At 45.2% G+C, this 19257-nt stretch overlaps 1 protein-coding gene across 1 annotated transcript; it reads right to left on the bottom strand.

The window, feature by feature from the left end:
• Nucleotides 1-15299: 15299 nt before the first annotated feature.
• Nucleotides 15300-16471, bottom strand: LOC142841676 (EKC/KEOPS complex subunit LAGE3-like). Its single transcript, XM_075958571.1, has 3 exons — nucleotides 16152-16471; nucleotides 15621-15749; nucleotides 15300-15444 (listed from the first exon to the last, which is right to left on the bottom strand). The coding sequence occupies exons 1-3, from the start codon at nucleotides 16469-16471 to the stop codon at nucleotides 15300-15302; spliced, it is 594 nt and encodes a 197-aa protein (XP_075814686.1).
• Between the last annotated feature and the right edge of the window lie 2786 nt (nucleotides 16472-19257).

Genomic DNA, 19257 nt, shown 5'->3' on the forward strand with positions numbered 1-19257 from the left:
AAGATGAACCCTGTAGTAATAAGGAGCGGCGGCGGGGCTGCGTCCCCAAACACCCCAGCCGCCTGCCCTGCCCGGCTAGCTTATCCGAAATAATTACACACAAACTGTATTCATTTAAACACTGCTTTCGCCCATTTCTATTCATCTGTGTAGCACCCCTAGGTGCGCTTACCAGGAAGATTCTAGCCTAAGTCCATCCTGGGTTGGAGCTTCAGAGCTTCATTGCGTGTGTCTGCCCAGGAGCCGGGAGCATGGCGGACATCTGCTACCGAGAGGAGAGCTGTGGAGTCTGACCTCACTTCCTCTTCCTCCTGGCATTCTGTTCTGTTTACTCCACCCACCTAAGGGTGGGCCTATCCAATGGGCCTAGCAGTTTCTTTATTGCTTAGCCAATGAAATCAACAGATTGATATGACACTCCCACATCAGAACCCAAAGAAAAACATATAGTTATCCTCCTGGCTATGGGAAGTAAACAAAATTGCCGGGCAAAAAATTAGGATCTTGTGGGTGGGGTGGGATGTGGGTAAGGGGAGATGGGGAGAGAAGAGTGATAAGGGGAGGATGGGGGGGGGAACTTGGGGAAACGGGATGGTTGGGATAAAGGAAGGGTGGATAGGGGAGCAGGGAAGCACATATCTTAATTAAGGGAGCCACCTTAGGGTGGGCAAGAGACTTGAACCTAGAGTGGTTCCCAGGTGCCCAAGGCGATGTCCCCAGTTAGTTCCTTGGGCAGCTGAGGATAGGGAACCTGAAATGACCCTAGCCTATAGCAATACTGACGAATATCTTGCATATCATCATAGAACCTTCATCTGGTGATGGATGGAGATAGAGACAAAGACCCACACTGGAGCACTGGACTGAGCTCCCAAGGTCCCAATGAGGAGCAGAAGGAGGGAGAACACGGGCAAGGAAGTTGGGACCAAGAGGGGTGCACCCACCCACTGAGACAGTGGGGCTGATATATTGGGAGCTCACCATAGGCCAGCTGGACTGTGACTGAAAAAGCATGGGATAAAACCGGACTCTCTGAACATGGCGGACAATGAGGGCTGATGAGAAGCCAAGGACAATGGCACTGGGTTTTGATCCTACTTCATGTTCTGGCTTTGTGGGAGTCTAGCCAGTTTGGAGGCTCACCTTCCTGGACCCGGACGGAGGGGGGAGCACCTTGGACTTTCCACAGGGCAGGGAACCCTGACTGCTCTTTGGACTGGAGAGGGAGGGGGAGAGGAGTGGGGGGAGGGGGAGAGGGGCGGGAGGAGGGGGAGGGAGGTGGGAGGCTGGGAGGATGCGGAAACTTTTTTTTTCTCAAGAAAAAATTTAAAAAAAAATTAAAAAAAGAAAACTAAAGTGATGATGCAGATCAAGATAAAAGCAGGTTAGCAGCTGCACATTTATCTTATGTTAAATAAAGATACATATACTTTTTTCTGTTGTTTCACAAAATGACTACAGTATTACCAAATATAGTAATTTATCTTTGATGAACTTAAAATAAAACAAAATAAAATAACCTTCGTTCGGGTCAGCTTGGTGGAATGCAGGCCACCTCCCTTATTCTCCAGTGTAGGGAGATCACCAAGAGGGATAAGCCATCTGCCTGTACCACTGTTGCCCTACAACTGACAAGCTCCTGGTGACCACAGTGTGATTAAAAAGAAAAAAGAAAGAATGGTGAAATGTGTCTTCCTTCCGTCAGGCTTAATCATAAAGAAGAGACTCTACTGCCAGGGGTAGCTGAGTACTACTGATCCTCCAGATGCCCTTGACCCAGGTCACTCATAGGCAGAACTCCAGTCGTGGGAGACCCAAGGTGAGAAGACCACAGGTTACTGCCCTTTCTAACTGAAATTATGTGTATGGCTCTAGAACCCAGAAGTGCAGCCTTATTTGTGGCTGAATAATTATGCTAACTATCCTGGTCATAAAGCATGAACAGAAACCCAAGAAAAGTGGAGCAGTGTCTCAACACCCAGTTAGGGAGCAATGACTCTTAGATAAACTTTTGATTCAGCAACAGAGGTAGACCTTAAAACACAGATTTCCAAAGCTCTTCCTGAAAAAAAGCTGGCTTTATCCAAACAGACTGTAGTAACTCTCAGTAACAAGGCATATTTTGTGGTAAACAATTAAGAAGCTGCTGAGAAGTCTGCTAATTAAGAGCCACAGATAAATGAGTTTCCTGAGGAGAGCCAAGGAAAGAGACAGTGATGAGGAGCGCCCTTGAGATCTCAGCAAACTTCAGAGACTTGCCTCAAATACTACAAGTTGGAAGAGTACCAAATTTAATTGGATCTGACTGTTGAACAATTGGTGCCGCAGGACATGTTCAAAAACAATAAAGCAATCCCTGCCCAGCATGCGGCAAAGCCTGGTATCTGGGTGTGATTGCAGCAAATGCAAGAGAAAGTCACAGCCAGCTCTGAGGAAGCCACTGCCATCCCGCAGTGCTGGTGCACGGGCTCGACGCTGTGATTTCTGCAAATCAATGTGAAGGCTTCACACTGAGGGAGAACTCTGCCTCGCTGTAATAGTTTAATTAAACCACAGAACAGGAAAGTAACAGCAAAAGTAAGCCTTGGAGAAGGGAGACAGAAATCAATATCGAGTTGATATAATATATTAACTGGCATGCCCCATTTTCAACAAAAAGAATTAGGAGGCAAGGAGAGAAACAGAAAGGAGGTGACAATATGCAGGAGACAAAGCAAGCACCTAGAAACCACGAGGGCACTCCAGGGTTGGATTAGCCCAAGACTTCAAAGCTTGGAAACCATGCACAAGGAAGGAAAAGAGAATCAGAGAAGCCTGCCCAAATCCTCTTCTTAGTAAAGGCAATGGGAACACTAGCAAGCAATTCCAAATCAATGTTCTCCCAAGAATAAACCACGGATTTACAGTGATCTTAGGTTGATTTATCCAAACCAAATGGTGGAGGATCTCAATAAGGATAGTGATATTTGTGATGCTGTGTCTTGCCCAGGTGCAACCCTGTACGTTCTGGCTCCAAAGTCATTAATCACTCCCACCAGCTGGAAGGTAATCTCTTCCTCTTCCACCAAAAGTTTCCTTTGCCCCTGCTTAGGAAACTTTAGCCCCTTTCTGAGTAATCTGTATCCAGTCCCCAGGGGAGGCAGCCCGGCTGGATTTTTGATGATCTCTTTGCTCTTCCTGTTCATCCCCACTTGCAAACGGCACTGCATCGCTCTCTGTCTCTGACCGTTGTCAGTCTGACTCATTTGTCAATTTTCAATCTTTAGTTATCACTCCCCACCCAGGTGCTTATTAGAGGCTATCAATATATTTCCATCTCGTCTATCGTCTCAGCTTCTGCATCTACCACGTAGAAGGTCATATTTTTCTATTCCAATTTCTGCTAATGGCCTTAACAACACTTAATGGGACAGAAAAGAATTTCACCTTTCAGAAGGTGGCGATCAACTTTCAACAAGTTCCCCATTAATTCTGACTGTGTTTCCAAGGATTAATCGAACAGGGCTGTTGACGTCTACTACCCTGGGGCTGCTTCATAACACAAAATGTCCTGCTGGATCCTATCTGCTGAGAGCCACTTAGAGGGGGGAAAGTTACATTTAGTCATAATCATTCTGCTTGACAAATGACCTTAGGGGGCCAGTCATGTCCCAAGAACATTAGCTGAATGGCACCCCAGAGTTAATGTACTGTTTCTTTTTCTCAAAAGTACAGATAAGTTGACCAAAATTCAGCATTATCATGCCCTAGTTATTACATCTCTGAAGGAGCTGAAGCAAGAAAAAAAGTGCTAGATTTGCAATCCTTACCGTGTTGGTGGTGGTAGGCTGGAAAATTCGAGCTGGGCATATGTGGAGCCTTACTGAGAAGCCCCTTGGTTTTTGCAGGTAGGATTATGGGACCACACTAGTTATAGCTCTTTTGAAGGCACACATTCTGCATTTCCTCTCCCAACATCTACCCATTAATACAAGTGGCCCTACCAAAACCATAAAGTAGAGATCAATGAAAACATGTATTTGTCATGGCAGACCTCTTGCAAGTCTATGGAAGAAACAAGCTGAGACAGAGTAGATGACCTAAAGTTACAGAGAGAGAGAGAGAGAGAGAGAGAGAGAGAGAGAGAGAGAGAGAGAGAGAGAGAGAGAGAGAGAGAGAGAGATCAGTGGGACAGACAAATACATAACCACATTAAGAGGCAACAGAAGAATAACTATTAATGGGTAAACACAGCGTGCCTTGAGGACACAAAAGAGATGTTCCAGCTCTGGACTTGGAAGATTAAGATGGATATCTTTGAGAAAGTAGTTTAAAAAAACAGTTTAAAGAGACAAAGAGTCTCTTTAAACAATGTTAGTTAGGCTCATCTGAATCCTCTTCCCAGCTAGGCCTTAACCTGGACTTCCATGTCTGTCTCTGCAACACCACATATTCACAAGATCTTAACTGACTTACCGAGGTTCCATTTATCATCATGATGACCACCCTGACCTGTCTTTAGGAAGAATCACATTAAGCCAGTTTGAGCAAAGTGGCCCCTCACCCCTGATGTTTACTCCTAATAAGTTTTAGTTCACTGACTTTCTCCCTATTTTTTTGGCTATATACTATACCCTCATATTTCCTCGATGTATTTGAAGTTGAACTCAATCCTTCTCACCTACTACAAAGCTTCATTGTATTACTCCCTATACCTGATAGAATTGTTGCTATAGAAAGTCTGCCTTACTGTTTTTAATACATATTGTCTGTGCTACAGGGGTTATACGTAGGAAGTGCTCTCCTGTGCCCATATGTTGTAGACTATTTCCCACTTTCTCTTCTATCAGGTTCAGTGTGTTTAGATTGATGTTGAGATCTTTAATCCATTTGGACTTGAGTTTCGTGCATGGGTCTATTTTCATTCTTCTACAGGTTGACATCCAGTTCTTCCAGCACCATTTGTTGAAGATGCTTTTTTCTTCCATTTTATACTTTTAGCTCCTTTAAAAAAAAATCAAGTGTTCATAGGTTTGTGGGTTAATATCCGGGTCTTCTATTCCTTGGTTAGCGTTACCCCAAGATACTTTATGCTATTTGTGGCTATCGTAAAAGGTGAAGTTTCTCTGAATTCCCTCTGTGCTTCTCTATCCTTTGTGTATAGGAGGGCTACTGATTTTTTGAGTTGATCTTGTAGCCTGCCACTTCACTGAAGTTATTTATTAGCTGTAAGAGTTCTTTGGTAGAGGTTTGGGGGTCACTAATGTACACTATCATATCATCTGCAAATAACGAGAGTTTGACTTCTTCCTTTCCAATTCGAATCCCCTTGATCTCCTGATGTTGTCTTACTGCTATTGCTAGAACTTCAAGAACTATGTTGAAGAGATATGGTAAGAGTGGATAGCCTTGTCTTGTTCCTAAATTTAGTGGAACGGCTTTGAGTTTCTCTCCAGTTAATTTGATATTAGCTGTTGGCTTGCTATATATTGCTTTTATTATATTTAGGTATGATCCTTGTATCCCTAACCTCTCCAAAACCTTTATCATAAAGGGGTGTTAAATTTTGTCAAATGCTTTTTCCGCATCTAATGAAATGATCATATGTTTTTTTTCTTTCAGTTTATTTATATGATGGATTACATTGATAGATTTTCGTATGTTGAACCAGCCCTGCATCTCTGGGATGAAGCCTACTTGATCCTAATGGATAATATTTTTAATGTATTCTTGGATTCTGTTTGCCAGAATTTTATTGAGAATTTTTGCATTGATGGTCATGAGTGAGATTGGTCTGTAATTCTCTTTCTTGGTTGGGTCTTTGTGTGGTTTTGGAATCAGGGTGACTGTAGCTTCATAAAGAGAGTTTGGCAATGACTCTTCTGTTTCTATATTGTGAAACACATTAAGGAGCATAGGTATCAGCTCTTCTTGGAAGTTCTGATAAAATTCTACATTAAAACCATCAGGTCCTGGGCTTTTTTTGGTTGGGAAGTTTTTTTTATGACAGCTTCTATTTCCTCACAACTTACAGGTCTATTTAAATTGTTCACCTGGTCTTGATTTAATTTTGGTAAATGATACTTATCTCAAAACAAGTCCATTTCTTTTACATTTCCAACTTTGTCGCATATAAGCTTTTGTAGTAAGACCTAATGATTCTCTGAATTTCCTCAGTGTCTGTAGTTATGTACCCCTTTTCATTTTCTGATCTTGTTAATTTGCACGTTCTCTCTCTGCCTTTTGATTAGTTTGGATAAAGGTTTGTCAATCTTGTTGACTTTCTCAAAGCACCAGCTCTTTGTTTCATTGATTCTTTGGATTGTTTTCTGTGTTTCTATTTTGTTAATTTTAGCCCTCAGTTTGATTATTTTCAATCTTCTACTCCTCCTGTGTGAGTCTGCTTCTTTTTTTTTCTAGAACTTTCAGCTGTGCTATTAAGTCTCTAATGTGAGTTTTCTTTATGTGGGCACTTAGAGTTATGACCTTTCCTTTTAGCACTGCTTTCATAGTGTCTCAAAGGTTTGGGTATGTTGTGTCTTTATTTTCATTGAATTCAAGGAAGACTTTAATTTCTTTCTTTATTTCTTCCCTGACCCAGAGGTGGTTTAGTAGTTGACTGTTCAGCTTCCAAGAGTTTGAAGGCTTTCTGGGGGTAGAATTATTGTTAAATTCTAACTTGATTCCATGGTGATCCAATAAGACACAGGTGGTTACTAATATTTTTTTGTATCTGTGGAAGTTTGCTTTGTTACCGAGTATGTGGTCAATTTTCGAGAAGGTTCCATGAGCTGCAGAGAAGAAGGTATATTCTTTCCTATTTGGGTGGAATGTTCTATAGATGTCTGTTAAGTCCATTTGCTTCATTACCTCCATTGATCCTCTTATTTCTCTGTTAGGTTTCTGTCTGATTGACCTGTCCATTGGTAAGAGAGGAGTGTTGAAGTCTCCTACTATTAGTGTGTGCGGTTTGATGGCTGCCTTGAGTTCTAGTAATGTTTCTTTTACATAAGTGGGTGCTTTTATATTAGGGGCATAGATGTTCAGGATTGAGACTTCATCCTGATGAATTGTTCCTGTTATGAGTATAAAATGTCCCTCTCCATCTCTTCTGATTGAGTTTAATTTGAAGTCAACTTTGTTAGAAATTAGTATGGCCACACTTGCTTGTTTCTTAGGTCCATTTGCTTGATAAACCTTTTCTGAACCCTTTACTCTGAGTAGATGTCTGTCTTTGTGGTTGAGGTGTGTTTCTTATAAACAGCAGAATGTTGGATCCTGTTTTCGTATCCAATCTCTTAGCCTGTGCCTTTTTATAGGTGAATTGAGACCATTGATATTAAGTGATATTAATGACCAGTGGTTGTTAACTCTGGTTATTTTATTTTATTTTATTTTTGGTAGTAGGGTTTGTGTGTTTCCCTTCTTTGAGTTGTGCTGGTGAAGGGTCTCTAGATGTCTGAGTTATTGTGGTCATTGTTGGACTCCTTGGTTTGTGATTTTCTTTCTATTACTTTCTGTAAGGCTGGATTTGTGGCTACGTATTGTTTAAATTTGTTCTTATCCTGGAAAATTTTGTTTTCTCCATTTATAGTGAACGAAAGCTTGGCTGGATATAGTACTCTGGGCTTGTATCCATGGTCTCTTAGTTTCTGCAGTACATCTATCCAGGACCTTCTGGCTTTCATGGTTTCCATAGAGAAGTCAGGTGTAAGTCTGATAGGTTTACCTTTATAAATAACTTGACCTTTTTCCTTTGCAGCTCTTAATATTCTTTCTTTATTCTGTATGTTTTGTGTTTTGATTATTATATGGTGAGGGGATATTTTCTTTTGATCCAGTCTATTCGGTGTTCTGTATGCTTCTTGAACCTTCATAGGAATATCTTTCTTTAGGTCGGGAAAGGTTTCTTGTATAATTTTACTGAATATATTTTCTGGGCCTTTGAACTGTAATTTTTCTCCTTCATCTATACCTATTATTCTTAGGTTTGGGTTTTTTTTTTTTTTTTTTTGGTTTTTGAGACAGGGTTTCTCTGCGGCTTTGGAGCCTGTCCTGGAACTAGCTCTGTAGACCAGGCTGGTCTTGAACTCAGAGAGATCCGCCTGTCTCTGCCTCCCGAGTGCTGGGATTAAAGGCGTGCGCCACCATTGCCAGTAGGTTTGGTCTTTTTATTGTGTCCCAGATTTCCTGAATGTTTTGTGATGAGAATTTGTTGGATTTGATGTTTTCTTTGATCAGTGCGTTTATTTTCTCTATGGTGTCTTCAGAATCTGAGATTCTTTCTTCTATCTCTTGTATTCTGTTGGTTATGCTTGTTTCTGTAATCTCTGTTCATTTACTTAGATTTTCCATATCCAGCTGGCCCTCAGTTTGTGTTTTCTTCATTGCCTCCATTTTAGTTTTCAAGTCTTGAACTGTTTCCAATATCTGTTTGATTGTTTTTTCTTGGTTCCTAGGATATCATTTATGGATTTACTCATTTCTTCAAACTTTTTGTTATTCTTCTCATCCATTTCTTTAAGGGAGTTTTTCACCTCCTGTTTAAGGAACTCTATCACTTTCATAAAGTCAATTTTTTCTACTTCTTCTAGATTAGGGTGTTCAGGTACTCCTGTTGTAAATTCACTGGGTTCTGTAGTTTTCATGTTGTTTTTCAGATTGTTGGGGGAATTCTTGCATTGGCGCCTGCCCATCTATTCTTTCGAATGCTCCCCGTTGGATCTTCTGGTACAGGATCAGGTCCCCTTGCTGGCCAGGGACCATGCAGACAAAAGACCTACCTTGCTGCAGGCAGGCTGTTAAAACAAAGGAAATCCCACCTGGTTGTGCTCACCACCCCGTCCCAGCTCCAAAATGAGCTGAGCTGAGGGATCTTATGGTCCCGAAGAAGGGGGAAAGAAGGGAGGAGTTTCCTGGGTGTAAGCTGGGATGGGATAGGAAGAGGGAGGCAGGAGCCGGGGAGCGTAGCCCCTTCAGAATGACCAGGAAATATAGGGGGTTGAGGAATGTCTGTGCTCCCTTTCCCGGGCTGCTGCTGAGGGTCAGGAACACACTCACCCCTCTGGTGGACCTTCTGGTACAGGATCAGAGCCCCTAGCTGGCCAAGGACCTTGCAGACAAAAGGCCTACCTTGCTGCAGGCAGGCTATTGAAACAATGGAACTCCCGCATGGTTGTGCTCACCACCTCGGACAGAGTTGGGGAATCTTATAACCCTGAAGAGGGGAGGAAGAAACTGTCCTAGCAGTTTTACAAGTCACCCCTCCTGTGTCATCAAGAGGCCTGGGCCCAGAACACACAGAAAGTGGTCACAGAAACAAGTTCCCCCGTACCTATACTGATGACTGTCCTTTCTAATCAAGTTCTGACACAGAGTCATGTCCCTCTGGGCCAATCCTGTCCAACTCCCTCCTGTCCTCCACATGTTCTCCAACCCTAGGAATGTGTTGAAAAGGATAAGTCTCTGAACTTGGCCAAGACAAGGGCTGTGATGGAGCATGCTGCATAAATCCCAGTAATCAGTGTCTTTGGGTGATGCTCTACTGGAGAGGAAAGTGGTGATGAAGATGCATACATGTCTTCTGTGTTGCCTGTGTGTTGTGTGTATGTGTTGTGTTTGTGTGTGCACACGTGCATTCATGTGCACATGTGTGCATATGTGTGTGTGTGTGTTACAGATTTTGGGGCAAACAGCTCTGGTGAGGCAGCTTGACTGAACCACATCTATCAGGTTCTTGAAGTCTCCGAGTGTCTGTATAGAACAAAATTGGCCTGGTTTCATAGGCAGTCTGAATATTGGTGTTATCAGTCACAACTGCTGTCGCACTGAACTATCTGAAGCCTGAGGGTTTCATGACACTCGTGAGTGGGCCAGCTTTTCAGGAATGGATGATATGGGTTCCATTTGATCAATCTACGTGCAGACCATTAGAGTTCCATAAGTTCTACAGAGACGACCAGTTTGGCCAGAACCAATCCTCGTGAGGTCCTGTTTCCACAAGTGGCATGGGCCTTGCCTCACCTGGTGCCCTGAGGAGAACAGGGCGGGGCTTTGCAGAAGCACCTCAGGCCATCCTAGAACTGGCAGGGGGCAGTAGTGTTGGTGGTGGGTTCTGAGACACCCCAGACAGCCACGAATGACCCTGGCCGCAGAGAAGACCCGAGTAGCCTCCCAAGCTCTGGTACTCAGGTCAGTGGAGATGGTACCGAAAGAGCTGAGGACAATGCCGTTGTGCCGAGTGGTACTGACTGCTCTGGAATCTCCCAAGGTTGTGAAGGCAAAGACGATGGCGCACATTGGTAGAGAAAGCTGCCCTTGTGGAGAAGCCACCACATGATCCAGAGGAGGGAGAAAGCGGCAAAAGCCAGTTCCTGGAATTGTATCCTTCATGACGTTTGTGACAGCCGCTGAGGGATAGTCTGGAGGTGGCCTGAGATGGCCAGGGAGAAGGTTGGGGGACCAATATGGAGACGTCTTGAGGAAGCAGTGATGGAGAAATGGGGGAATCAAGGGCCCTGGAGGAAGCAGTCTATGTGGAGAGCACCCAGGGACAAGACCAAGTCACCTTAACAGTATCCCCACCAGTGACCTGAAGGTGCCTTTCCAGTCCTTCATGGATGCAGAGATCGTACGCTTGTACTTGACCCAGGAGGAGAAGTCCCTGGAAGGAGCAGTTCACAGGGAGCTCAGAGTGACTGGCAATGACCTCATTATGTAAGTTCCAGAGTGGGAGGAGCCCGCATAGGGGCAGTAGGCAGCCTTTCCTGTCTCTGCCCGAGGAGCCTACCCCACTGTACATTGGCAGACACCTTAAGAGTCACTGTTAAGGAGGGGATATGGTGAGCCAGGCCTGTAGGAGCCTGGCAGGGAGACTGAGGGAGTCCTGGAAGGATTGTGTCCAGCATCTCCAGGGGAGGCATGGAGGAGGAGTGGGCCAAAGGGAGCATTCAATGCCTTTTCCTCTCCCCTCACTTTTAGTCGAGTAACTTCTGAAAACTCAAGCCTCCTCCACAGTTCTGTCTCCTCCCTGCTCAGCCAGCTTCCCAGTGTGGCGACTGACCTGCGGTTCTTTGTGCCTGAATTCTTCAAAACTCACCAGGGTTAGAGAGAGGGCTTGGGCTCTCAGCTTGCATCTTCCTGCCCTAGACATTGCACCCTTCCCTAGGGCAAAGACTCTCACAGTCCTTGCTTTAGTGGGGAGGGGAGGGTGGTGGTGGTAATTGTTTCTCTATACCTACCCTCCGATGGCTAAATGTTTGCCAGCATTGAAAATAGAATAAAATTGAGAGACTGGTCTGTGTCTCTGTCTCTGTCCAGCTATCGCTACTCCAGATTGCCTCATCTTCAGCTCTGCGTTGCAGGAGAGCCTCTGGGATTCAGACGCTCAAGTAATGCAAGGTGATTGCAGGTAGATTCGGAAATGTATTATCAGTTGGGTCCTGTCATTCACTGTTAGTCACCACAAGCACTTTAAAATACTTTTGAACTGTTGAAGTCCAAGACACTCTTGATATGTGTAGAAATGTCATGGGTAGAAAAGGTGACCGTGCCAGTTTAAAATCTGTTTCCTTCCAGAAATATTTATATGTGAAGTAAGAGCTTGGCTTGCCCTCTTTCTAAAGCATGTCCAGAAACATAAATTGAATAAGGGCACTACATCCCACTATGATGGTGCCTGCCTGAAACCCTGGTACCTGGGAGTCTGAGCAGGAAGACAGAGTTCAAGACAGACATTGTCCAGGTTTGACTTTTTTTTTGTCAGCTTTACACCTGCTAGAGTTCTCTAGATTCTCAATTGAGAAAAAACAAACAAAACAAAACAAACAAAAAACTCCCCCACTAGGTTGCCTGTAGTCAAATCTGTAGGGCATTTTCTTGATTAATGATTTGTGTAGGAGGGCCCAGCACACGGTGCCCCCAGGTGCCACTCCCTGGGCACCTGAGTTGTTTAAGAAAGCAAGCTGAGCAAGCCACAGGGAGCAAGCCAGTAAGCAGAGTTCCTCCACGGCCTCTGCTTCAGTTCCTGCCTCTAGGGTGCTGCCTTGAGTTCCTGCCCTGACTTCCCTCGTGATGAACTATAGAGTGTAAGCTGGAATTGACCCACTCCTCCAAAGTTGGTTTTGGTTATGGTGGTTTTATCACAGCACTCAAAATCCTAAGACAGACCCTGACTCCTTAATAAAACTTCTTTACATTACACTTGATGAGCATGTCGTGCCTGCCCACCCCCCCTCCGCGTGCCCCTGCTTCTGCCATCTTGGATGAGGGCTCATAAGCATTTCTGTATCTTTCTCAGGTAGAGTTCTTTGCTTCTCATGGATTCCACAGCACACACATACCTTTTCATTGTTTTATTACAAGAGATTTATTTTCACTGTAAGTATGGGGGGGGCGGGAACATGTGCTCATCAGTACATATGACCCTAGGAGCCAGAGGTATCCAGACCCCCTGGAGACAGATATATATATTCATGAGACCCAATCCCAGAGTGGGTTTTGGGAAATGAACTCTGATCCTCTGGATGCGCAGTAAGTACTCTTCAGTGCTGAGGTATCTCTCCAGACACAATTATTTTATGTTTGGTGGTTGGTTGGTTGGTTTGTTTTGTTTTTACTTAGTCACAAAGAAATGGGTTTCAGTACGGGGTTTTCCTACATATTTTGTCTTGAAGCTCTTCTCCTGCACTCCTCCATCAACCCAATATCCTCCCCTGCTGGGCCCTGTTGAAGGAGGCTGCTTGTTCTTCCCGGCCACCCAGAACCAAAATAATCACACAGAAACTGTACTAATTAAGTCACTGCTTGGCCCATAGCTCTAGCGTCTTATTGGCTAACTCTTACATATTAATTTAACCCATTTCTAATAGTCTGGTATCACCACGAGGCTGTGGCTTACCAGTTAAAGTTCCGGCGTCTGGTCTCCGGCAGGGCTACATGAATCCTCTCTTGATTCTGCCCCTCTTTCTCCCAGCATACAGCCTAGCTTTCTCTACCTAGTTCTGTTCTTCCCTGCCATAGGCTGAAAGCAGTTCTTTATTCATTAACCAATAAAAGCAGCACATAGACAGAAAGACCTCCCACACCAGGCCCCTGCCTCCTCATTCTACCCCACTTTTGTTTTCAAGTCATGTGTATTTTGTTACTCTCTATTTTTCATTTTTATTTTTTTTTACTTTATATGTATAGATGTTGTGCCTGCATGTATGCATGTGCCCCTTGTGTATGCCCGAGGATCAGTGTGGAGCCAGCCACTATTTAGCCATAGAGGCCCAGAAGTGGTGGCACACACCTTTAGTCCCAGTACTCAGGAGGCAGAGCGAGACCCCATGTCTGTGAGTTGAAGGCCACCCTGGGCTACATGAAATTGTTTCAGTCTCCGAGACACAGAACCAGGTAGTGGTGGCTCACACCTTTAATTCTAGTACTTGGGGATCACAGGCCATCAACCCCAGTAGCACTAGGGAAATGGTGACAGGAAAGGATGTGGCTGGGCTGAGAGGGGAATTCAAGGTGGGAGGAGAGAGGAGGGCATGACATTCAGCCTGAGACTTAAAGAGACAGGATACCCCATTCTGTGTGAGGATTTTGTATGGGGTAAGCACTAGTGGCTGGCGGCTCTGTTTCTCTGATCTTTCAGATTTCACCCCCTAATGCCTGACTCTGGGATTTTAGTACTAAGGTCAACTGGAAATCGCACTACATCTGGTGCCCATCCTCCTGGAGGAAGAAACTGTCAGTAGACCCCTGGAGACACCAGAGTTGAAGAGATGGTTGTGAGAATCTGGGCAGCTGCAGCCTTTGAGACTGAGTCGTGGCAGCTGCCGAGGGACAGAGCACTGCCTCTCCCAGAGGGCCCAGCTAGAGACCTGCAAGCTCAGCACATGAGAAAACTACCAGAGACCAGGAAGGGGTCACCCCACACAATCCTCACAAGATCACAGGTAACTGCCCAGCCCAATCGAACCAGAAGCCTGTGACCGTGCCTGTCCACCTGCACAGAAAACCTCATCATTCAGGAGGCAGGAGGCAGGGCTCTCAGAGAGACCTGACCACCACCCAACACATACCAGGGATAGACAGAAGGACTGGGAACATCGAAGACAGAGTGAAGAAAGAAAACAATCAAGAAACAGTGTCAGATCAGAAAGAAATAAAATTGCCTTTAATACACATATGTATACATACATATATATACAAACATACATACGCACATACATATATATAAACAGTCACAAGAACTAATGAGTGAGTTTAGCAAGATTCTCGCATGCAGGCTGTTTGTACACAGCTGGCCACTACTTAACAAGCACAACCATTTGTCTCGATGTCACCCTACACTAATCTGAAAGAAGGCCTGGGAGCCTCAAATATCCTGCTCTGGTGTTTCTTTCTTGTCCTCTCAAACTAAATCCGTTTTTCACTTCTGTATGGAAACGATCAACCCAGTGGTCATGAAAGAGAGTCTGAAGACTGAGATTTGGTGAGTGTAAGGCCCATATTAGAAAACGGTCGAGTAGTATACGTGGAGAAATTTAATACGTGACTGTATAAATGTTTAATTCAGGAAATCTGCCTCTTCTAATATACCTCAAGGAAGTAAGTTTTCATGAACTAAATTATTTATTATATAGGAAAAAGTGGATAAGCCTAAACGTTTACTATCTGTATATAGGAGGATGTTTTTAACATAAATTTCTCCTGAAAAGTGTGAGGAAATGGAAAAGCTAGTATTCCATAAGAGAAATATTCCAGGAAAAATATTAAAGAATAAACATAAAAATGTCTTTATTGCCTTTATATACTTAGTTCTATAGAACACACACACCTTTTTTTTTAAATAGTACTTTGGGATTGAACTCAGGGACTCTGGCATGCTAGCAAAGCTCTTTATCATATTCTAACAGAAAAAATTTTACTTCAAAGATAACCATATTGTGTGCTGAATAAGTAACTGACTTTAAATAATGTAATTTTCTGTCCATTTACTAAAATATCTTTCCCTGCTTTGGACTGTGAGAAATTTTAAATTTCAGAACTTTCCTTCCAACCAAAGTACACAGATGAGAAAACTGGAGGCTTCTGCCATAGCCAAAAGTAATGTCAGACCAAAACCTAACCAAAAACATCTAAACCACAATATGTTAGTTTTATTTTGTTCAGCAACAAACATTTAAGCACCCTTTCCTTAAGCAAAAGGAAAACAAGACAAGCATGGGACTGATAAAGGGGAAATGCATCAAAACTTTGAAATTTGAAGGCAAGGTATCAATTACCAAAAACACAAAATGCCTTTGTCTTGTCTTTTAGGGGGAGAAAGTTTAGGTGTGATGAATCCTTCCCCTTCCTCGTTTGACAACAGCCACAAACTGGAAGTGCCGAATATTTCTCATCACCACGGAGAGCTGGTCAAGGAAACGATTGATGGAAATCTGGAAGAGACTGGTGTCGTCAGTTGTCCACCTACTAAATGTGAGAGAAAGAAACACCATCAGGGAAATGAGGGATCTGTTCAGGTCCCTCACACCCTGCCTTCCCACTTACATCTAACCCACCAGTGTCTCTCCATTAGGACGCCCCTAGAGCGCACACGGCCTCCCAACCCCGAAGCCACCCCTACTCCAGGCTTTGGGAATACTGACACAACCAAGGTACTGTCATTCACGATGTACTCCTGTGGAACCATCAGTAGCTGGCGCTGGGCATTGGCGACCAGGGACCTGCGGGCTATGCCTGCCTCTACTGCAGACCTGAAAGGCACTCTTACAGTGCTGGAAGGGGCTGTGGTTAAGGTGTCATCCACTATTAGGTTTCCTATTGCTATGTGGTCTGGTATACTTCTGAGGCCTGTCTGACACTGCTCCCACGTGCAACCCAAGACCAAGACTGCCCCAGAATCTTCCTTCTGACGATGCTAAACACGCATCATCCACCTCCCGCCTCCCCAACGGTTCAGGTTTTCTTCTACATTATGAAGTCTTCTCTGGATTAGACAACTCCCTGCCCTGCCAGCATGATGTTTCTTCTTGGACTAACTGTCCAGAGTGTACCACTCTGTCTCTTCCTTCCCCTGCTGTCAGCCTTCCTGCTCACCCACCCGAAAGACTTCGTTTCACGTTTCATCCTTCCTATCTTCCCATAGCCCCGGCCAAGGGTCTCCCAGGAAAGGATACAACTCCATGAGTGGACTTGCAGTTGTTGCAACATCTCCACTGGGTCCAGGGAGAAGTGTGGGTAGCTCGTCTTGGGGAACGACAGCTGCCTCTTCAGCTGCCCCACCTAACCCTACAGGGCTCCCTGGGCGGGACCTGCCTAGAAGAGGCTGGCTACTGGCATCTTCTGGTCCACTCTCACGAGGGACCTCGTCTTGGTCACCCTCTGCCACCGAACTCTGAGAACTAGCCTGGAAATCGGAAGCTCGGGGTCTCTGCTGCCCATCCTCGCCTTCTTCCACCCCTGTTCTACCACCTGTGGCCTCGCCAGGATCCTGCATGGCGATTCTGACTTTCCACTCAGCTCCCCTGGCTCAATCAACGGCACCACTCAGGCTCAGCTACGGAGATGAAGTGACAATTATGAGCGCCACCGAACACACCACGTGAGGCCCACTGTGATTGCACAATCGAGTTCTCGCGAGAGGAGCTACTGCCTAGCTCTCGGTGGGTGTGCCTGGGGGGGGCGGGACACCAACAGCTCAGCTATAACCAAGTTCTCACGAGGGTTGGCTCCTGCTGAACTACTTCCTGTCTTTTGGTAGATGTTGGGGGGGGAGTGTGGGGGGAAGACACCAATAGCTCCTGCTCCCTGCGAGCAAGTTCTTGCTAGGGGTGGCTCCTGCTGTGCTACTTCCTGTGTTTTGGTAGATGTGTGCGGGGGGGGGGTGTCTGGGGAGGGTGGGGGGGATGTTGGGTGGGGGGAGGTGGGGGAACACACCAGTAGCTCCTGCTCCCTGCAAGCAAGTTCTCCCTAGGGTTGGCTTCTGCTGAGCTTCTTCCTGTCTTTGGTAGATGTTGCGGGGGGGGGGGGCACCAATATCTCCTGCTCCCTGAAAGCAAGTTCTTGTTAGGGTTGGCTCCCGCTGAGATACTGCCTGGCTCTTGGCGGGTGTGTCTGCTTCCTCCTCCCCTCCCCGCCCCACACAGGCAGAATACCTGCTTCCTAACTGGGCTCTTCCTCTAGGTGGCTTGCACTGATGAAACCTTTCAGTGTACATTCTTCTCCATCCTCGAGTGTCACTGCTTCCTTGGCACACAGAAAGCCCGAGGCTTCATGAAGCTCTCTGTGGCACCGGTAGTGCATGGTGCTGCAAGTTGGCCTCAGCAAGCAGGTCCAGTCTGTGTCTAGCATACCCGTATTTGTTGGGACCATGAGAGATGGGTCTCCTGAGGCAAACTGTTCCCCCTCAATCCAGAATACCCTTGTACACAATGCAGCCCTACATCCCTCACCAGAGGGGCATCCCTTAATGACACTGATAAGTGTGACTGAAAGACGTTAGTGCTGGTCAAGATCAGAGACAGATTCACTGCATCCCTGTAATCATGTTCCTAAAGCTGGACCCTGTATTGGGGATGGCATGGCATGGGATTTACTCAGAGGTACATTTGCTTCTCTCCCAGACCTGGATAATGGATGGAGGAAACGTCAGCAAGATGATCATAGGTGTATTTGTCCCTATGGGTGCTAACAGCGTTTTCAAAGGCCTGGGAGTCATTTGACATAATGTGGGGCATAGTATCGAGGAACCCTCTGCTAGGACATTAGCCTTAGTTTGGAGTCCATGACAGGAGACTGTGGCGTGTAAGTGCTTTTCCCATTCATAGTGAAGAAAGCTGTCCTTTAAGGATGGAGCCTTATTCCTGCTCTTGAAGGGCAAGGCCGAATCTAGTGCATGGAATTGGTGTTTTTTGGTATCTGGTAGTGCTGAATTTTTGGAGGAGTGTATGGCCTGCCTTTCAAAGTGAATGACAGGTGTCCCATACAGCTTATAGATGATTCATAGGGACTGCTGAGAGCAGAGTATGGACAAGGCCATCCTGGTTACCTGAACATCTTCGTCATCCCATGTGACTCTGATGGTACACAAGAGTCAAAAGACCTGTGAGGGACTCATCTGTACTTCTTGTCCCTAGCTTGTGTAGTGTAATATCCTGCTTGAATCTGAAGTATACAGTTCCCCAGGAGAGGGCATTTTGAACAATCTAAATAGTTGGACTCTCCAGAGGTTGGTTTGGCCCATGGCCTGAGTCAGGGCTGGATGGATTCTGCAAGACCCCAGCAAGTGAGTCAGAAGCAGATTACTTCATTTGTATGACTCCATACAGTGTGTTGTTGTGGTGGGGATGTTCAATGGTAAAGAGAGTTCGTGGAGAATGTGAAGGATTCCTAGGGGAACCCACCCAGGAAAATAGTGGGGGATTGGCTCATTGGACCCAAAGGTACATTTGAGTAGAGTGAAATAGGTACAGAGGCCTGAGAGAAACCTCGGTCAATACAATTCTCTTAGTAATAGGGAGGCCTACTTTAACTGAACCTCCCACCGGTGTCTTCACCTTCCCTTCCTTGGTGAGCACAGAAGCAGACTTACTCTTTCAGGCCTCCCCATAGGATCAGCTCCTCCAGGGCACAGTTCAGAGATAGCTCACAGTGTCAGCCAATGCACTAGCAATATGAGTACACAAAGGGGGTCTGAGTGGGTCATGATGTCTCACAGGTGGGTTCAGTCACCATTGGAGAGTCATTAAGAGGTCAATGTGATCACTCAAGAACCACTATGACCCAAGAGCACACCTTTATTCACCAGAAACAACAGTGGAGTTGTCACTTTTTTCTTTCTTACCTTCACTTTTAGTGAGTTGACTGGTGAAGATTCTGGCCACTTGGACCTTTTAATAAACTTCTGTATGGATTATGTTGCCTTATTGGTGCAAGTCATTCAACATTTTGTGCCCTCATTTTTCCCCTAGGCCTCTAGGCAGAAGAAACTAAGGCTAACCTAATGTTTCTTAAGTCTTTCCCTAATAAGTATGTTTTGCTGCCTTACACTTCATTTTCCGGTCTAACAGTTTGGCTGTTTTGGTTCTTTGCTATTTCACCCTTTTATTCTTGTCCTGTTGCTGGAAGAGAGACTGCTTAAATTGTTGTTGGCTGGTCCTGGGTGGCGAGCCATGTGGCAACATCAGACGAGAGACAGATGATAGGCACACCATGCAGAGTGAGGTTGGATATTTATAAGGTGGGTTATGGAGAGAAAGGGAAAAGGGGAGAAGAGCAGAGAGA

The sequence above is a fragment of the Microtus pennsylvanicus genome, chromosome X (assembly GCF_037038515.1).
Source record: "Microtus pennsylvanicus isolate mMicPen1 chromosome X, mMicPen1.hap1, whole genome shotgun sequence".
Taxonomy (NCBI): Eukaryota; Metazoa; Chordata; class Mammalia; order Rodentia; family Cricetidae; genus Microtus; species Microtus pennsylvanicus.

Excerpts from the sequence above, each read along its gene's own strand:
- LOC142841676 (XM_075958571.1), bottom strand. The coding sequence starts at position 16,471 with ATGCAGGATCCTGGCGAGGCCACAGGTGGTAGAACAGGGGTGGAAGAA. Across the intron at positions 15,750-16,151 it reads GCAAGTCCACTCATGGAGTT|CACTGTAAGAGTGCCTTTCA; the intron begins GTATCCTTTCCT and ends AGCCCCTTCCAG. Across the intron at positions 15,445-15,620 it reads AATGACAGTACCTTGGTTGT|TAGGTGGACAACTGACGACA; the intron begins GTCAGTATTCCC and ends TCTCACATTTAG.